The sequence below is a fragment of the Apus apus genome, chromosome 2, assembly GCF_020740795.1.
Source record: "Apus apus isolate bApuApu2 chromosome 2, bApuApu2.pri.cur, whole genome shotgun sequence".
Classification (NCBI taxonomy): Eukaryota; Metazoa; Chordata; class Aves; order Apodiformes; family Apodidae; genus Apus; species Apus apus.
This window is the reverse complement of record NC_067283.1, coordinates 117981533-118002921: the sequence shown is the minus strand read 5'-3', so window position 1 is coordinate 118002921 and position 21389 is coordinate 117981533. Positions and strand designations below refer to the sequence as shown.

General features: G+C 43.0%; 1 protein-coding gene across 1 annotated transcript; it reads right to left on the bottom strand.

Moving 5' to 3' along the window:
* Positions 1-1685: 1685 nt before the first annotated feature.
* Positions 1686-18476, bottom strand: SDCBP (syndecan binding protein). The gene is made up of 9 exons (XM_051612741.1): positions 18362-18476; positions 14225-14290; positions 11281-11353; positions 8627-8733; positions 8140-8298; positions 5322-5497; positions 3866-4037; positions 3236-3327; positions 1686-2399 (listed from the first exon to the last, which is right to left on the bottom strand). Exons 2-9 carry the CDS (start codon positions 14273-14275, stop codon positions 2345-2347), a joined length of 885 nt encoding a protein of 294 aa, XP_051468701.1. The 5' UTR covers positions 14276-14290; positions 18362-18476; the 3' UTR covers positions 1686-2344.
* Positions 18477-21389: the final 2913 nt, after the last annotated feature.

Here is a 21389-nt window from a genome sequence, read left to right as displayed (position 1 = left end):
GCTCACAAAACAGTTCTCAGCCAGCTGTTTCAGTGCCTAAAGCAGCATTGACTTTTTAAGGGGGTTAAAAAACCAAAAAATGTTAACCCTGTTATGCCCTAAGTATGTTAGTTTGGGGGTTTTAAATCAAATACATGCAAGGAATTACAGATAGACCAGTATTTTCTTGTAGCTTAATTTAAAGTTTATCTGTGTACATACATTTAACTGTAGCTTATTTTTTAATGCAGGCTAGTTTCTGCATGAAAACAGGAGGGCTTTCATTAGTTCTTTCACTTCTGGTTGCTACATGCTACAGGTGGAAGGGAAATACTGTAAACTTGCACTGAAGTTCTACCCCTCATTTCCAGTGCATTTCCACTAGCTCCTGCTGAATCAGCTGTTCCTCAAGTAAAAACTAGTTAAATGCAGAGATCTGCATTTCAATAATACACTGTTTAGGGCTCCAGGGCTTTCATAGCTAAGCAAAGTAGCTTGCCAACAACCTTAGAGGTGACTGCTACAGGCCACAGGTCCTGTGACCATAAGGCTGAATCATACCAATGCTAAATGAAATCACCAGTTACTGCCAGTAGGTCTTTGCCACAGTGGTTCCAGAGACCTATCATTTAGTACTCAAACAACCCAATTAAAATGGCTCCCAAGATGAATTTAAACACCACTACAGCCTGAAGTAGTGTAATTGTTTTCCCTCAGTTACTGTAACTGAGAAACTCTTGAGAAACAGGAACCTACAAGACAAACTCTTCTTGACAGGCACAGCTGAGTTTACATTGCTAAACTTCACAGTACACTGAAGTTCAGCAATGCTAGATTGCACAGCTGAAACCTGGAACAGAGCACAAAAAAAAAAAAGGAAGTCACTTACCAAAACTGGTATTTAACTTCAGATCACTTAACAACTTAAAGCTTCAGTTGAACATACCTATAACTTGTCTGGTGAGTTGCCCCCAGCCAGCAACAGAGCCCCAATTGAGTTTCTCATGCATCTGCCCCACAGCAGGATACATAAGAGATTCAGAAGGACAAGAGAGCTAGGAAACTGTGTGGCTTGAGATAAGAGGTGATGAAGTGCAGAGGAAGGGGGGGGGAAAAAGGGGAAAAAAGTGATGCCAAGGCAATCACATACCACCTCCCACCAGCAGACTGCTGCCCAGCCAGTCTCCAAGTAACAGCTACTCTGGAAAGACTCCCCCAGTTTATTGCTGAGCGTAATGACAAATGGTGTGAAATTTTCCTTTGGTCAGTTTAGGTCAGCAGTCCCAGCTGTCCCCTCTCAGCCCCTTGGCAGGGGACACAGTGAGCAGCAGAAAAGGCCTTGACACTGTGCAAGCTCTGCTCAGCAATAGCAACACACACTGGTGTGTTATCAGCACTGTTTCAGTCACAAGCCAACACAGCACCACACCAGCTGCTAGGAAGAAAGTTAACTCTATCCCAGCCAGACCCAGTACAGCCAGCAAGCTACAACCAGCTTGGAAATGAAACTGCCACTATGCAACTAGTATGTCCTGTAGAACATGCTACACCACATGTTAAACTGAACATATACAAAGAATTAAGCATATCTTGTCTATTTTAAAACACATTTCCTATCTTGTCTTTGGTGGTGGTGGAAGCTGACCTCAACTACACAAGGTTATCTTAGCTCATCTTAAGAAGCATCCATGCACACACATGATATCTAAAGTTTCAGTCATTTATTTGGTTATTTCTGAATCAGTAAGAACATGGTTAAGGCAAGAGATAAGCAAATTACTTACAATTTTTATAATGAGTAATAAAAAGATTTGAGTAGCTGTACACTACTTTTAATATGGTTACTTACTGAATGATGCCTGTAGCTACATTCAGCTTAGCTGGCATTCTCATGTAAACAGTATTTACTAGAACAAAAAACTAACTAGTACTAGCCATACTTCTAATATGCTATTTCATATCTACTCTTGCAAACAGAAAGCAGTAAAAATACTCATTTGTCTTAAACATACAAAGCACAGCATCATTCTAGGTAAAGACACATAACTTTGCAAGTGATACCTGGTTCCTTTAGTTGCAATGGCTTAGAGTAGTAGTAAACTAAGTAAAAGACCTTACGACAGAAGTCATAACACAACTGAAATTTCACATTTGTCAAGCATGTAAGGCTGCAATTTTTACAGTTTGTGAATAAACAAGGTACATTGAACATTTCCAGCCATTATAGATGCAGATGCTTGATGCAGCATATCTTCTCTTAGCCTCCAGAAAGGCTCATGTGCAGAAGAAAGAAATCACTGAGTTTAATAGCCCAAGTTTAGTGGAATCATCATAATATATATGTACATGCATACACGATGCAAGTTTAGACTTCAGGAACAGAGTGATCCATCAGGCTCTTCATAATGCTAGTTGCCATCCTAAAGGAAAGGAAAAGGCATCCAGTTTTGTAAGACAACTGTAGAGGACTGCTAATGTTACTGATCACTAACTTCATCATTGCTAGTTCTTCAATACAGTTTAAAAATTGGCCTTTTACTCAAGTCTGTTGGTATAAAAGAGCAGCTGTGCCAAATGGCATACACAGAAGAGAAGCCCTCAATACTCAACATCTTTAGTAGTTAACTGAGCTTTGCTATCTGCATCTTTCATGCTGCAGGTATGTCTGCAAGCAGAGTAGTACTGTAAGTGTGAGGGAAGGAGGGCAGGGGGAAAGGAGGCTGTTAGACTGAACTCTGCTTTGTAGAACAAGCATACCAACTGCAGGAGAAAAAGTCAGTTCTACCCAAAGCATTATTAATTTCTAGCAACTTCAAAAACATTTCTGTAGGAGACATTTAGCTGTAGGAAGCCAGGGCTGCCAAAGGATTAGGAAAAAACAACAACTATATCCTGCCAAGAATCATGTCTAGGTCACCAGAATTAGTTGCACTGAAAACATTTTAACTAGAAGATAACACACACATTTCTGTTCTCAGAAACTCCAGTTTTGTTAAATTATTATTAGAAAAGGGTTTTTCAAGAGAATAAAAGGCAAAGAAGCATCACTAACATATGAATAGTTTAAAAACAAAACCAGAACACACCATTTTAACTAAAGCATTGGATTAAGCAATATTTTAGACTTCCCCCAAACCCTCTCCAGCCTCCATGTTAAGTTCACAATTAGGTCTTATCATAAGTACGTTAACATACAAAAAAAGTCACTGTCAACTTGATGATAATTCACACCATGGCTGCTTTGTTTATTACCTACCTCTTTATTATATACTCATAAATACTGGAAGGCATGACAGTAATGGTCACTACATTTCCAGCTGTTGCCAAGATGTCTGCAATCTGGGGGTCCTGTTATTAAACAACAAGTCATATGAGCAACATTACTTGAACTGACTGATAAAGCAGCAATTCAAGAGCAGATTAATGCAGATTAAGAGCCCCACAACTCCTTGCTTGGCGTATTTAACCTGCAGGCCTCACCACTGAACCTGCAGTACCACTTCATAGATGCTTGGTTATCAGTACCTTACACAAACTGGCTAGAGAAGGGATACAGATACTATACACAGAACTGCTACTAGGATTTGACACAAGCTGGCAGGGGGAGCTTATTCTTTATGTTTTGCCAGCAAAGTTAGACTGTTAGGGTCAGCTTAGCCAGACAGAAAGGAGGAGAATGAGTTGTCCTGCCTACAGATACAAAACTGCAAAGAAAACTCAAAACATACATGCGTTTCCAATCAAATTCAGTTACCTCTCAGTACTTACTTTCTTATTGTATGAACATTAAACATATTACTACCTTTATTCCTCTCCAAAACACAATTACTATATGCACACAAAGACCTCAAAGCTGTCCACACCCACCTCATACTACTTATTTTACCTTCAATCCAATTACATTCTGGCCATTAATTTCACAGATGTTGTGCTCCGTAAGAAGTCCATTTCTTGCAGCAGAACTGTCTTTCACTATTGAGGTTATTTTTCCATTCTTGAATATGAAACCAACATGCCCTGTGCTGTCCTTATGCATAGTAATGATTCGTTCAAAAGGCCTATGAAGAAGTAAAAGACATTTAAAATATAAAAAACCCCCATGTTTTCAGACTGCTAGCCACAAAAAGGACCACAAACTATTTCAGCATCTTTGATTTACAAAAATTAATTGTACTGCAGGAGACTCATACATCAACTACAATGAAAAGTAGTTTGGCTTTAACTTCATTGTGTTAATATTTGCTAGTTTAACCTATTATTTCCAGCCTGAAGTTGCAGTGCATTTGTAACCTTGTTTCTAAATTTTAGATGTTTTTCCCTGTTCACCAGATATTCCACCAACCTGATTATTATTAATACAAAAACCTCACACAACATCCACACAAACAGCCACTAACAATTTAGTTTTATCTACAAATGTTATAAAGTAGCTAAAATAGTGCAGGCAGTTTTAACATTTGTAGGCAAACCACAGGATTCTAGAACCCAAGACTTCCTGAGAACAATTACAGTGCCTTATAGACAATAGACCTTTAAGTTGTGTATTAAAATGTGAGTAAATCCAGCAAAGGGTTGGGGAGTTGGGCACAGAAGTGGTCAACAGTACAGGGAATTTGCTACCACAGTATTTTGATTCAATATATGACAGAAGTAGCTGCCCTGATACAAGCAGCGTGGGCTCCACTAGGTCAGACTTGGTTCTTGAACAGGAAGGAGCATTGAAAAAGCTTCAAGACTGACACCTAGTCTTATCAGGTATTATCTGTCAACTTATAGCCTACAAACCTTATGTTGATTCTGACCCATTACTACTACATACAATTAGCTACAAGCTCCTTGTTTAATATGATTAAAAAATTTTATTGGGTCATCAAGCATACTTCTAGCAAAATTGGCATTCAGACAAAAGCAGAGTTCACAAGAAAACTATGATGCCAAACAAAAAATGCAAATGTATTCATTAATTCAGTAACTATTTTGATACCATCTTCTATTGCTTTTTCAATTACTAGAAGCAAAAGTCAAGCTGTATCCCCCAAAAAACACAGAACTCTTGAATTCAGAGTTTAAATTTGGCTTTTGCTATCCCTCATTAATTTACCTTGGAAAATTTTATGCCTCATCACACCCAGGCAATTGTGCACTACAAATTTACAAGTTAATAGCTATTTTGTCTGCTCCCCACAAAAGGGAACTTTTCTGAGGAACTTTACTATTGAAGTACACAGACAAACAGATTTACTTACACCTGCAGTACTGCTCAAGCAAGGGGAGACCCAAACCCCAGGGAATTACTCTGCGATGGATCATTAATTACAACCTGTGTCTGCAGTTGGCTTTACCTGTCCCGAATAATCATTGAAATCCTCTCTCCAGAAGCCTGCTTCAGAACTTTATGTGCTTTGTCAGAACTCCATCCTGCACAGTTCTCACCATTGATCTGCAGAACTTGGTCCCCAAACCGTAGACCAGCAAGGGATGCTGGAGAGTTTGCTTGAACTAACTGGACAAATATACCCTACAAAAGAGGGAGGGGAAAAAAAAGGTGGGGGGAGAAAATAAGTTCTTCCTTAGAGGAGACCAGCAACAGAACACACAACCCTTATATGTTAGCCATTCTCTTACGTAATACCAACCAGACAGGAGTTGCCAATTACCTCTGCTCCCTAAGAGGCATTTTTGAAATTTCAGTCTGTTTCTAGATGTCCTCGAGACTGTCATAATTAATGCTAAAGTTAGGAAATGGGGAAATCTGTTCTATTTAGATCTCTAGGCATTAAAAAGTGACACAAGCATAACATCAAAGCTTTACTCAAAGGGGTAAATCCTATGCTGTTTTAACAAGAAAGCTGAACAACTGGATCAAAACAGACTTAGGGTAAAGCTGTGTATCTCCTCGTGCAATTAGCTTGCAATTCTTTTGCCACACATCAGAGTCTATATATAGCTGGAGAAATAGACCAGCAATGCTAGGATCTCTATAGCAGATTTTTTTCCTTCTTTTGTGACCCCATTAGTTTTCAACTTTTTATCAATTATGAATTTTTAGCACCTGAGGTAAAAAAACCAAGGTGTTAAAAGAACTATTTCAAGTAGCCCTAAAACCCAAGTAAAGCACATCAAGGCAAACTGTAGATAATACCTTCAGGGAGAGGGTATATGGGTTAAAAATACTGAAACATGCTACTCTAAAGAAAAACCCCTAGCATTTCCTGGCTTGGGAGAAATAATAAAAAAAAACAACACCTCAACCCTATATGAAACCTCAAGTAGAATTTTTTTAACATGTTTAGATTAAATGAGGCTGAGAGGAGACCTTATCACTCTCACCAACTACCTGAAAGGAGGTTGTGAAGAGGTGGGGATTGGTTTGTTCAATGAAGTTACAGGTGGTAAGGCAAGAGGTAATGGCCTCAGGTTGCACCAGGGAAGATTTAGGTTGGAAGAAGAATTTCTTCACCAAAAGGGTTATCAGACATTGGAACAGGCTGCCCAGGGCAGTGGAGTCACCACCCCGGAGGTATCTAAGAATCTATAGACACAGTAACTAGGGATATGGTTTAGTTAAGGACTTTTCAGTGTTTGGTTGACAGGTGGGCTCAATCTTGAAGGTCTTTTCCAACCAAAGGTCTTTTCATGTGTTCACGTTAGCAGAAACTCAGGAAAGTCTACTCTGAAATTAGTCTTTACATATTGTTCTGGTTTGGTGGGTTTTTTGGTAGTGGCAGAGGGACCCAAGGAGTAGCTCAGGTAAGAAGCTGAGAAGCTCCCGCTGCTCCAAACCCAGCCAAGGAGCCATTAGAGGGACAATAGATGCACCTCAGCGATTAACATACGAAAGAACTGATGAAACACTTTAGCAGAGAAGCCCCTGGAGGAAAAGAGCTGTGCTGGGGAAGCAGAGCTATACTGGTGGTTGGTGAGGAAGAAGGGGAAGAAGGTGCCCTAGCAGAAGTTTCCCTGCAACCCATGGTGAGATGGCAGCTGTCCCCCTGCACTCAAGGAGGAACATGGTGGAACATTCCCTGAAGGTGCCAGAAGGGGTCAACTTGGCCAGTGGACTCGGATTTTGTGGCCAGAGGATTTGCTGCCAGTGGACTCTGATTACACAGCTTTGGAAGACCCCGGTGCCAGGGGAGTTTGTTCCCAAAGCAGCCCATGACTCTGTAGGAAGCCCAGGCTGGAGCAGCTCTTCACCTCATGGGAAGGATTCATGAAGGAGAGGTTCATGGAGGACTCTCTCCCATGGGAGGGACCCTGTGGGGAAACAGGGAAGGACTGTAAGGAATCCTTCTTCCTGAGGAGGAATGAGCAGCAGGAACCACCAGGCTGTGAACTGACTCTAAACCCCATCCCCTGTCCCCCTGTGCCGCTGGGAGGAAGGAGGGAGAGAAACTGGGAACAAAGTGATTTGGGTCTGGGAAGAAGGGAGGGGTGGGGGTAACATATGCAAGCACTGCTCTCTGTGTTGTCTGTGTCCTGTGTTTGATTATTGTGAAATTAAATTATTATTTTTTCCCCAAGTTGAGTCTGTTTTGCCCGGCACCTTAATCGGTGAAGAACCCCCCTTGTCCTTTGTCTCGACCCAGGAGCTCCTCATCCCAGTGTGTGGGGGGGAGGGAGGGGGAGTTGAGCGAGCAGCCATGGGGCTGTTCCTTTGTTGTCATGTTGGGCCCAAACCACTACATTTATTGGTGAGCCAGGCAGGAGACAAGGAACCACGACACACATAGGTAAAGCAACACCCTCATTATCCTTACTCTTCTCACCACCAACACACTACGAGACTCTATAGGGGATCTGCTTCTAAACCATGGGCGCTTCTCTGCATACTGCTGAACTTTAAGTACTGTCCAGTGTTTCCACAAAGACGGAGACAAGCCTTGAACTGCTAGCAAGTATCACAGCAGCTCTGCAATGACAATTTCTAAAGTTACAAGTATTTTTGCAGGTGTTATAAAACATATGGAGGTAAATTGCTGCTGTAATTTAGATCATAGTCCACACAGCTGGAAATCCAACTACTGACCTAACGAAGGACTGTAAAATTAGATAAGCAAGGATTATATAGAAGACAATTATGTGACCACACACTAACTTCATTACTAATTTAATTCAGCAGTGAGATTACTATAAGCAAAAGCAAGCTTCTATACTTACATTGTCAACTGACTTAAGGCGAAGTCCAATTTTGCCATCTTGATCTTTACATAAAATTGCTTCACGGATGCCTTGCTTTATTTCTGCTCTACGAACTCCAATATCATTTCCAGTCACTGGAGCTACCATGTAATTAGTAGAAGGTCGTGTTACCAGTTGCTGATTAAAACAAAATAGCCAGACAACTTAGTTTCAACTTATTTTCCAATAGCTCTATGTTAGTTTATATAATGTTGAAAACAGAAACAACAAAGAAACCAACAAACCACATAAATTAAGTCACAACACCAGCTCTTCCCCACCCCCTCCAACACTGGAAATATACTGCTCAACTTAACTCCAGAGAAAAATAGGCAGTTACTTAAAACAATAAACTTATCAGTCAAGGATGGAACTTAAGACAAATAGTAGTCTACTCCTTGGAATGCTAGATACACATTTAGTCTTTATACTTTTGCTTTCTAAGAGATGCTTGGCTGGTACCTACCCCCTGTGGCTGAGCAGCTGCCACTGCTAAGTTTCTCTGCACCTCTTCCTCACTGAGGCTCAGGCCCATATATTGAGAAAGTTCTGGATACAGCCTGGGGTATAAGCCTACAGAAAAAAAACAAAACAAAAAACCTATCAATACACTTGGTTTAACAGAACAAGCAGTTACTGTTTTGGTTTATACAATTACTTCAACAAATCTTATGCTATTGCAATGTATTTAATTTGAAAGTAACAATAGAAGACAGACTTGAATCAGAACTGTTACATTAGTCCAGCTTAAAAAAGTAACCAGACAAGTAACACTTCTAGGATAAAGAGCGTAGAGAACTTCTAGTTTCAGTTTCTTAATTCATCCTTTACAGCACAAACATTAGACATATGGTGTCCAAAACCAATGTTGTGCTGCAGACTACAAAGACGTGTCCTTGCAGCAAAGCTTTTGAGCAATTAGTGGGGAACTACTCTCCCTACCATCCCCAAAAGAGTTACACTGGAGAATACAGAGTGACCTTCCACCAAGTGTGAGACAGCACTCACAAATGACATCCATGCAAAGGACATTCCAGATCCCAGGAATGGTGAAGTTTCTGCAGAAGACAGCCCCCTGGCTGTAAGGTCCACAGTGCAGCTTTAATAGTCTTCATAAGACAGTAGCTCTCATTTTCTCATAGTTTCAAAAAAAAGTGGTTTTAGACAAGCTTCTCAACAAGAAGAAACAAACATGGTCTTTAAAAATGCCCATCAGGAGATTGCTTTGCACCCAAGAGGGTGCAGGGAGTGGGAGGAAAGGAAGTTACACTGACAGACTTGTCAGACCTTGCATTGAAACACTCTGGAAACAAGTTTGATATGTCTCTTGACATTCCACAGATCATTAACAAGTGGCAGTTATGAGAACTCTTACATTAAGAGCCCACCCACTGTTCTCACCACATCAGTGGGGACAGAAAAGGCTGCTTGGAAAGCAAGGAAGTGCAAGGGAAGGCCTCAGAAGCAAGCAGGCTCCTCAGTTCCCAAAGCTTAGGTTTCTAGTGCTCATCCATGGGTACATATATAAACCAGCTATTCTAAGAATCCACATTTTACCAGAAAAAGTAATTTTACTGGGAAGGAACACAAAGGTCATTGAAAGGCAAATTCCATTATAACCAAGAGACTTTTTAGCTCCTTAATACTTTCAGTAGTTATGTTTACAACGCTGCTTCACATGAGAGCTGTTGTGTTTGATCTAATTTCCAGACTGATCTATCAGCTTGTAGTTTCGTCAATATTGATTAATAAGCTTTTAACAAATATTTCTTCTATGGCACTCTCTTTCTTGCATTTTCAGCCCCCTAGGATTATACAGAATTAATGATGCACAAGACTTCACAGCTACTTTTCTCTTTTGTTCTTCAATGAAGGATCACAACATAGGCTGCATCTTTGCTGGCTGTATTTTATTCTCATTCAAGACACAGACACCACCAAATAGCAGAAAACATACAAAAGCTCTTGATGTTGTAGACTCTCATGCCTCTGCCAGGATAGAGGTATTACCAGCAGGTTTGCCACACCCTATAGATGGTGTAGGCCTCCCCTCCTTTGGGATATATTGAGTGATCAATCACTCCTCAGCCACACACCAGTTCCTGAGCAATTCACACGTAAGGTGATGTCAAAATTATGTCACTTGGCGAGCAGGCACAAATATTGAGAATTCAGACTCTGGACAGCACAAAGAATGCTGCCAAGAAGGGACTGCTGAAGGAAACTAAAATCTGGTCTGTGAAGCTAGGCCAGTTAAGTATTCCAGAAAGGATGTACATGACAGTGATTCTGGTGAGCTAAACAAACTCCTGCCCTGAAGTTATCCAAGACACACCAGTGCCAACAAGAGAACTGGAGACAAAGTTACACCTACAAAGCTTTCATAACTGATCCACCAGCATCCTTGACAGCTGCTCCAGCACTGCTGTTGGTTATGTGCGTTAGAGAGGTTTTAGGCCTTTCAGACCAAGTGTAACTCACTAGCCCAGAGTTCTGAACTCACACGTACCTGTGCACCTTTGTGGGTGTACATGTGCATGGGTAAAAACGAGCAGAAATGGGTACAAATTGCTCAGCTTTAGGTCTGATGGATTTCCTGGATATTTGATCCCAAAATCTGCTGGAAGCTTTATGCGGATAGCCTAACAAGATGAAGATCCACATTCCTGGGCACTATTGACAAAGATTCATGTTTTTCTGTTCCCAAGCAAGCTCACATGGAGGGGAAAGGCACTCGTGCTGTCCTCTAAAGCTTACAAAAATACACTCAATAAGGACAGCTAAGTTTTTCAAGAGTTAAAAATAGCTCAAATGGCACCAACAGCAGATCTTTTTGTATTAGACTCAATTGGAAAAGGTTTTGAAACGTTAGGAGAAGGGTTAGTGTTTGCCACAACTTCCTTTCACAAGCAAACACTGTTTCTTGACTCTTATAGCTCGTCTACCAAGGTGGTTTAGGGCAGATGGGGAGATAGGGATGTTGGCCTTTCCAAAAAGGCATGGTCTTACCCTTAGTAAATATGATTACATATTTATAGGTATTTTTGACTATAATGTTAACCTTAGGCTTTCATAACTGCTTTCCACAACATTAGGATCCCAAACAGTATATGAGCTTACCTCCATCATGAGCAGCAGAAGCTTCAGACAAGATTGCTGGATTAGCTGGATTTGAAGAAAAAGCAGTCTGAGCCTGAAAGCAAAAGAACTGACATGCATTATCTTGTACAAGAAAAATATATGAAATCTTTATTATTCAGCCAGAAGACTAAGCATTTTCTTTTTTATCATACATGTTAGTAACTATTCATCTTGAAGCTTTGACATAAGTAATTTCAGTACAATAAGCTGTAGTAGTATCAAACTACTTTGGTAGATCAACTTGCACCTTCCTCAGAGGTGAGGCTACAATAATTATGCAGAAAGGCTTTACTGTCAGCCCATTCTGTTAAGTTAGAGATCGTAAGACCACCTTAAAGGACACCTTAAACTTTGCTGACAAAGCTTTAAGTTTTAAGGTATGACCTTTGGCAGAGTATTTTGTGACTACTTCTTTTCAGCTGGATAGCAGCCATTTTTATCTCTTCACCATTTATAGACATTATTCGTTAGTTCTGCCACAGACCCTTAAAAGCTGCAAGTTAAATTCCACAATCCAATGCTACTAGCTTAACACCTTCTGAAAGAAACAGACCTTCCAAGATATTTTTACAGAAGTTGCCACTACAGTGAACAAACGTTTCTATATTGCTTACTGACTCACAAATAAAAGAGACCATATTTAAGTAGGCCAGTTTCCTTCCTTCTCAATACCTCAGCTACTACGTTTTTGGCCTTGTGTAATCATGGTCAGTGAAAAACACTGCCTTACAGAAGCTTGTTAAGTGTGATGGAAAAAATTATCCCAATAGCTTTCCTTTGGTTGAACGTCGAAGGTGGAGAGGGAAAATTACTAAACGCATAGTGAAATGTAACGCTGAACAGGACACATAAATCATCCAACACAACATGATGGTAAAATTACTTAGTGTTTTTAAGGAAATCATGCTTAAAAATAGAAGACTTCGTAGTCATGTACTCTCCAGGAAGTTTTTTTTTGAAAAAAGCTTCAGAGCAAAAGTGACTCATTATTTATCAATAACAGATGTATTTAGAATAGGCTCCAGCTCAAATGCTGGACAAAAAGAACAGGTTAGAATACTTAATGTAACAGGTCTATCTGTTTTAATCAGTAGTCATTTTAATCTCACTTGCTTGTTGTGGATACAGACTTTGTCTCTTAGCACTCCATCCCCTTTTCTTCTCAGAGTGCTCTCAGACATACTTAAAAAGACAGCATCTTTAGAAATCCGTCTTTGGGAGAGGCAAATATTTTAGCCTTTGCTACTAAAAATATTTTAGCAATGACAGTGTTTACTTCCCCTCTCTCACAGCTACACTGAGTATCTACTCAGTACCCTTCTGTAGCTCCTACTACAGATTAGTAGTAGCCTCTCCACTGGGGAACTTAACTGACTGCTCTTGGCTCAGTAAGTGGTAGAACCTTGTCAAATCCTAATTTAAGCTTTGAGTGGACAGTCATCCTTAAGTATGACAGCAAACATGTCCTGCATGAACCGTTTCTTTTTTTTCTGGAAAACTGAACTTTGATATTACAGTGTCAGCAAGAATAAATTAGCTTAACAGAACAATTTGTTACAGTCCCTACAGAAACCTCCATAGAGTTTACTCTTACTTGTCTGTACAGGTGTAATCACATGAACAAAGCACTCTGCCCAAGTTCATAAACACTGCTGAGCCTATAGGCAAGACAACATACAAGAACCCCTGCTCCATAAAATGACAGAACATGTAACTATGTCTCAAGCTTTACAGGACTCAGCATAAAGACACCCTACCTCCATTTCCTCACTGCTTCATTCAGTGGTGACAGAAGTTTCGTAAGAAGGACCACATTTACTATCTTTGATTTTAATACATATGGACTCTAGCAGTCGGTCTTTAAAAGGCTGAAGGAGCACATTCATGGCTCCAAGCTGTTTGTTTTCAGTTCAGCATTACCTAACTGTAGATAAAGGACTTTGGTAAGGTAAGAAGAGTGGGGTGGGCAGACACTACAAGGAGAAATCCCAACACCGCACCCACAATTTCCAGAGCCCCACCTCACATGCACAAACACAGGTGAAACTGAGGACACTCCACTTTGGGACAGCAGAGTTAATAAGCTGTTCTGTGCAGTTTGCTTGATTGCTTCCCATTGAGAAAGACAAAGAAGTAGCAGCCACATAAAAATGCAGTATAACTCTGTGCTGTTGTTTAAACTGGGAGGGCATCCTGCTTAAGTTTAGGAAAGAAAAATGGAAGCTAGGTAAAATGCTGAAAAAAGAAAGAATACTCCTCATAAAATAAATTAACGTGAAATTTCACATGAAGTTTTTTATTGATTAAAATGTTTCTCATTTTGTTTTACTTTTTTTTTAATCCTCATCCTGTCTAATAATAAAGCTACCAATATTCTTACACATAAAGGGTTTCACACAAATGTGATATTCTTGGAAGCACTGACAGAACTGGTCACTACCACAAAATAGCCAGAGGACAAGTCTGTGATTCCAGATGACACCAGGAGAGCCAGCGCTCCTTTTTTTTTTGTGCCCCACTGACCACGAAAACTTTCTGCCATGGGTTTGGACACCAGGAATGAGACACAGCAGGTTTATTAGTTCAGGCAATACCAATTCATTCTCAATCAAAGCTGAAGTATGAGAAGAGACTATGTCTACTTAAGACCAAGTATCTATACTTCAAAAATCCCAAACATATCAACCATTAAAAATCAATATCTAGAAATTAATATATAAAACAAAGTAAGTATACCCAACTGTGGTAAAATAAGCATTAATCATAATGTATCAAGCTACAAAGTAAACAGTTTTTCTTTCCCCTTTTAGAGTGTGATGGTAAAACAAGCTCTCACCTACAATAAAAGTTTACCCTTTCCTGGATTAAATGTCATCAGATATATTATCATCATCAAAACTCATCTTAGTAAAGCTCACCATACCTGAATAACTTTGTCCACCTTCAGATCTTCCAAGGAAGGATAGAGAGACATTTTGATGCAGATTCACTGGGTAGAAAGAAGACAAAAAGAAAAAAGCAAACCAACAGGGTTACCATCGGAGATATTTACTTAGGACTAAAAGAAAACAGACCTTAAAAGCATTTAGTGATCTGTGACCCGCAAGCCTTAGCACTAGCACCTAGCACTGCAGATAAATTCCATTAAGACTACCCATTTAATCTGCTATCAGTAATAGTCTTTGCACAATAGGCTTTATTTAATACACCTGGTGTTGTCCAAGTTTAGGTCTCAAGGATGAGAAAGCCTAAATAGAGAAAAACATTTCACACAAAGTATTACAAAGACAGACTTTAGGAGGCCAGGATGCAAAGGTAATGAGAGTTAAGAGGAAAAAAAATTAAATCACCCTCCTCCTGCTCCTCCTACCAACTAGGACAGTATTTTGTACACAACTGTGGAAGCTTTCATTTTATTATCCAAAGCTTAAAGACTTTCATCAGTTCTGATGTTCCATTAAGAAGCCACTAAAGATAACTGACTTTGCATGTCCACTTGCAACACATTATTGCAGCAAGAGACCATAAAGCAGCCAGATTCAGTCAGTTTTGAGTTTCAAAACACACTGAGGCTTCAGGCTGGGTCTCATGTGATGTTGGGAGAGCCCTGTGACAACTTATCAGGAAGTAATACAACAAAAAAAAGCAAAGGAAAAGAAAACAAGCTAAAACAGAAAAACAATTCACATGATCCTCTGAGGCACGAAACCAACACCCAGCTCAGCCAGAACTGAGCACCTGAGGCTGCAGGAAAACTCATTTTCCAGAGCTCCCTTATTCACATGCTCTCTGAGGTCGGCTGAACTTTTCAAAACTGTAATAAAAACATTTCACACCAACATATGGGAACATTTTAATAAGTGGGGGAAGAGGGACAAACAGGAGACAACAAAATGTGCTACAGTTTTTGCAAGTTACAAATGGCACTGAGAACACAGCTAATGAGGCAGCCCTATTAAAAGCTTGTGGTTTGGGGATTCATTTTCCCATCCACAGAGCAGTTTAGAGGTCCTTATTAGTGTAACAACTTAGCAATAATTCCTGATTAAAAGTGACACTACACAAATCCTCGAGCTATTGCTTCTCGACATGCAGATATTAAGTTCTTTTTTTAAAAAACAAAACAAAACAAAAACAAACACATACTGACACCTAATATGATACTGCAGTAACACAATAGATGTCTCTCCGTATTACACTAAGGTCCTCGACAGCCTTTCTACTTGTCTAGCACAGTGCCTAACAGCTCCAGTATCATGTCAGACTCCAATTAAAACTTCAAAAAAGCGTGCCCTAAATGTATCAGAAATCTAAACAGCAAGTGTGTGGCCAGTTATGTTGTAATAACTAATTTTTTACTAATTGTTGCAATTAAGCCAAGCACAGTTAAAGCCTTGAAGCTTTGTACGTTAAACACATACATTTAAAACCAGTTTAAAGTTCTGTTTTAAACCAGCATTGACCTGGAACCATTGAGTGCTTTTGTTAATCCAAAACGGGTGATAGCAAACACAAGCCCAAGCCTGGCAAACACTTCACTCAGGGAAGCAGTGCGCAGACCCTGCGTTTTGCCGCTGACATCAGTCAAGTTACATGCAGCATCAAACTCACTGCCTACTTCTATGCTAGAGCTGCCCTGGCACAGGTTCAAATTCAGCACAGCCCAGGCAGTGCACAGGCAGGAAAAGAGGGCAGGCCAAGGACGGTGTGTCCCTAAAGGAGTCACACCAATGAAGGGCAATGAGGGGCAAAGGAGTAGCACTTTGCAGATGCCAAGCTCTGACATCCACACAGCAGCACAGCACAGGGTCTGCTCGGTCCCTCATCCCAGTGACCAGCTTCCACACCACAAACCCCATTGTGTTTGCAGCTTGGCCAGCTTTAGTTCTCCTTTACAGACCAGACTCACCCTGCACGTGACTACTGGTGACATCTGTCACAGCCAGGCAACCTAAACCTTCCTCGAGTTTACAGAGAGGCACATAGTGGTTTCTGTAAAAAAGTACTAGCAAATCTAGACATACATTAGTTCTCAGATCATATAAGACAACACTCCACCAGCTTATCCTGACACTTCACAAACCTTCAGACACCTCACCTCTCTAGCCAAGAGCTCACAAATCCAAGCATTTGTCACCACCACCAAGGAGCTGCTGGGCTAGCTCCTTCTCATTGTAATCTCACCAGCTACTATTTTTGGGTTTCCAGCTAAACGGGCAGAATAACTGACACCACCCTAATTGTACTCAGTGGGCTCCTAACCTTGCATACAGCATGTTCAATTTCTTCTCAGGCAGTTGCAGCAGGTAATCCTCATTAGGTAAAAAAAGAGCTGCAAAAATACTGTATTTTGTTTAAAATATCACCTTTTAATAACTATTGCCACTGTCAGGGACCACCAGAAATCAGAGAAAGAACTTGTCTACAACTTCTGTTGCAATGTTATTCACAGTATAACTAAGTTTCAGCACACGCTGTAACAGCTTTAGGCACAGGGTGGTGACTCACTGTAACCTCCTTTTCTCTCTTGAAAATCGACACTGGCACCAGGTTAATTTTCCTTGAGCACTTCCATATTCCTACACCTTGCGAAGAACAGAGTGTTCAGGGAAGCAAAAGTGAAAGCTAAAGGAAGAGCACGGGGCAGGAGGGGCAGCCAAACCCCAGCTAGTGCCCTACAAAATCCAGTGGTGAAGGCATCTCCCCATTTCTCAGTACCCTTGGCTGGGAAGTCTAACCACTGGTACTAGTCAGCAGATCCTGTTTGCCCGAGGGAAGTCACTGATCAGTGACCTGGGGAAAGCTGGCACTCATGACACCCTGGGGCTGCCAGCAGGAAGTCTGGCGGGTGGGAGCTGTACCAAGGGTCTGCAGTGACATGGCTTCCTGACACACTCTCCAGCCTGGAAACCAGGGAGCTGAAGGCAGTGTGGGATCCAGCTCAACACCAAGCCTGGCCAGCCTGTAGCAAATGCTGTCTCTGAAAGCAGCAACAGCCAATTCCAGGAAATGGGGTGAGGGGGGGAAAACCCCAATCAAAACAGGCATCCACAAACGTTTTCTGGCTGTGACCCATGGAGAGATTACAATAGGCCACAAAGCCAGCACCGAAACTGAAACACTTGTTTCCACTTCCCGAGGAATGAGAAACCTATTAACACTAAAAATAATATCTTCAACGCAGACCCAGGACAACACTTCTGGAGGTCAGGAAGAAAGATCAGGAACCGAGCAACTGTTTTGCAAGACACATTCCCCACTAACAACTCAGTGTTTCCCTTCGGATACATACCTAATTAGCCCCTGAGTAACTGCTCTCATTATGCATTTAGCTCTGAAATCTCCTGCCTCCATTTCAGACCTGAAGCAGGGCTCTCTTGCCCGAAAAGGCACATCTCGTCCACTCCACCCCTGCAGCAATACCCAGCCACTCGAAAAAGAAGGCACTGCAAGCGCCCGAGTCTCCTTACGGGAACCGGCCGAGAAGCGCGGCCCTTGTCCAGAGACCCCGGGGCCCGAGTGAGAGGTCAGAAGACACTCCCGAACCCCACACGGCGGGAGGATGGGGGCACAAACGGACAGACAGGCGCGTATTTCCTGGCTGCTTTCCCAGGCCGCGGCGGGAGGAGCCCCCCGGGCAGGCAGCGCCCCCCGGGCAGGCAGCGCCCCCCGGGCAGGCAGCGCCCCCCGGGCAGGCAGCGCCCCCCGGGCAGGCAGCGCCCCCCGGGCAGGCAGCAGCCCCCCCTCCCCCGCCCGGCTCCGGGGAGCGGTCGCCCCGCCGGATCGCGACGTGGCTGCCCGGCGGCAGCGGGGACAAACATCGCCCCGGCAGGTGTCACAGCGAAGCCGCCGCTCCCCGCGGGCTCTCCCCGCAGCCGGCTTCGCACCGGCCTCCCCCGCCACGCCCGCCCCCGGCCCGCTCCGCCATGCCCGGCCGCCGCGCTCGCAGCCCCCCTTTCCTCCTCCCGCACCCCCCTCCCCTCAGGCCGCCGCCCCGGACCCGCGGACAAAGGGCCGCGGGAGAGGGGGTCCCGGCAGCCACTCCCAGCCCATCTCTCACCTCCGGCCCAGGCGGCGGCTGCCGTTCCTCGGGACCCTCAGCGCGGAGCGCGGCGGCAGCGGCTGCGCTAAGTCCGGACAGCGCCGCCGCCAGGGGAGCGGGGGCGGAACTGGCGCGGCCCGCGCATGCTCCGCCGGCCGCGGGGGCGGGACGGGCCCGGCGACCGGGAAGGGGCCGTGCCCGGGTCGCGGGGCCCTGCCGCGGCGGGACGGGGGCTGCGGGGCGGGTGGCGGTGCCCCAGCTCCGCTGGAGCTTTGCCCCCGCTCCACACCCCGCTCTGGTCTCTTCCCTTGCTCATGCGATGAGTCGTCACGGGCGTTCTTCGCTTTTGTCCTGCCCTCGCGTCGTTCCTTTGCCTTCGTCGTTCACAGCTGCTGTCTTCATGAAGGAAAAACGCAGCTTTTATTTATCCCAGCGTTTCTTGTCTTCCTGCGTTTAAAGCACAGTCTCCTCGCCGCCTCGTCCCCGTTTCGCTCTGGCAGCTTCCCAGCCCGGCACCGCCGGAGCCGGGTGCCCAGGTCACCCGCCACGACGTGCAGTGTGCCGTGACAGGGAACCCCATAACAAGCTTCCTGCTGAATTCCCATCGTTGCCTGATTGATAGCATGGATTTCTCTTAGCATCAGTTTTCAGTCTGTAAAATCCTCTGCAGTAGGCTGCCCGTTGTCAAATCTTGCCCGTCGTACAGATAAGTAAATGCCGAGTGCCCTAAAGCTTCTGCTCAGAGGAGAAATCGAAGCTTCAGGAATACCAGTTTGCCAGCACTGAGGAAGGTGGTCTGCTCCCACCTCCGGTCTCTTTTCTCCTGACCTCAGCCAGTCCCTGCAGTTGTCAGGCTCTTCTGCGGGACAGCTTAACACACTGCTCCAGCAGAAATTAAATCCACAAATAAAAAAAAAAAAAGAAAAAAAAAGAAAAAAAAAAGTTTTTCTGCTGGGTTAGTGAGCCAAAACAGGGATGAAAGGATGTCATAAGCACCAGGGCCAGCCAGAGCAAGGAAAGGGAGGGTGAGGCTGGAAACAGGAGGACAAGGAGGAAAGAGAGTGAAGGGTGATTCCCTTCCTTTTGGCACCAACAGGCTGTTTCATCATTTGAGCTGCCTGTGCTATTATAACCCTAGCTAAGCTAACCAGAGATTTTGTTGCAATGTATATATTTCAATCTTCCTAAGTTTCTTGATCTTCTCCAGTTGCCAGCATCTTTGGTGAGCATCATAGGGTTGCATAGAATTGGGGTAGCAGCCACAGCACTGCTAAATACTGAGGTACATGCTCTCTCTTGCTGCTCAGAAAGCTTATCTTTCTATATCCAATGATCAGCCAGGCCTGGCACCTTCCTGCGTGCCAGGGCCTGAACCATCAGCTACTGAGTCATGCAACTGCAGATAAATATACATTAAGTGCAATTTTTTGCTTAGGGTATGAGTTCACAAAAATCCTGTGTTAGGTGCCTTCTGGGCCAGGTGGGAGGGAAAGAATCTAGCTCTGGTTTAATAACTGCAGGTGATTTCTGCTTTTGTAGCGTTAAATTTTCTGCATGGCTGAAAGTGATTTTTAACATAAATGCAGTGAAAGTTAAAATTTTGTGTGCTCCGAATGAAGGTGTAGCTCTTCATCCTGCAATGAGTTCAGTGCAGTGAAGCCCTGTACTCACCCTGGAGAATCAAGACCACTGTAGTGTCCATGTAGCATGGAAATTGCAAGTGGACTCTTGTCCAGGTTGTGCAATTCTGTTGGACTCTGGTGCTGACAGCTGAGGAGCAATGTTTTATTTTGATTTGAAATTGAATACCCCTCTCATTGAGAGGACACTGCCCTTTTCTCAAGAAAGCTAGGTTGTTTTTTTCTGTTTTCTGCATTGCTTTATCTCTTGACCTGGTCTTTAGAGACAGCCTGCCATCAAGGTAGCAGCCCTTTTTAGTGGATGTCAGACCTGCACTGTCAATGCATACTTCCAGATTTTACCCACAAGACTGTAATGAGCATTCATTTTCTTTATGATGCTGTCCTAGCTCAAACACCTGGCTCCATATAGTCTATTACTTATTGGGTGTGCTCTGTGTGCACTATTAACAGTATGTATTCTGAGAACAAGCAAAGTCCAGAATACAGGCAGTAACTGGGGCACCACGTTCACCTGTGGGATGTCCACCTTGGTAACAAAAGTGAGTCTTACCATCTTCATGAAACATGATTTCAGTAAAGATTTGGAGAACGATATGAAGCTGCTTCTTGTTACTTAAGAACAGTTTTTGGATAGAGAAAGATTAACCTTGTACTTAAAAGCTCTGTCAAAGTTAATTTTTGTTTATAATAGGAACAAAATGTAGGAAAACAGAAAGATAATTGCTGGAAAATGGCTATGTCTAATCTGTGCAACCAGTGCAGTTTGGCATGTCTCAGGGTCCCCTTCCTTTAAACACACAGACCAAAGGCAATTTCAGCTACTGTTCTGCTCTGGTTCCCTTCCTGGGGAAACCAAAGCTTGGAAGGGGATGGCACATGCCTCAGTCACTCTGGCATGAACTGAGGACCTGGGACAAGGGGTATAATTCTGTGCCACAGTGTTTGGAGGTGGGCAGCAGAAGGGGATGGCCATACCTTTCTAAGAACTCCACTGGGACTGGGGACTCTAAGGAGTCAGAGGTGAATCACCCAAACAAGTGGCTCTTGATTAGTTCCTGAGGTCTTTGCAAAAAGATTATCTATTGTTTGAGAGAGGTGGAACAAATGGCAAAGTTACCAGATTTTGCTTGTTGGAATTAGAACACCCATGGGCAATAGGGTTGTCATTTTCCATTGTCAATATACTCTTTGTGAATTTTTTACTAGTCTTGTGCCAACCTTTAAAGAATAACAGGCAGCACCTACTGATCCATATCAGTCTCAGCTGTTGCAAAAATCTTAATAAAATAATACCTGGTAGTTACCCAAAATTCCCATTTCTCCTTTGAAGCTGGAAACAAGTTGTGCTATTGTTTGATAGCACCCTCCACCCATTTAACAATGAGACATTATCAATGGTCATT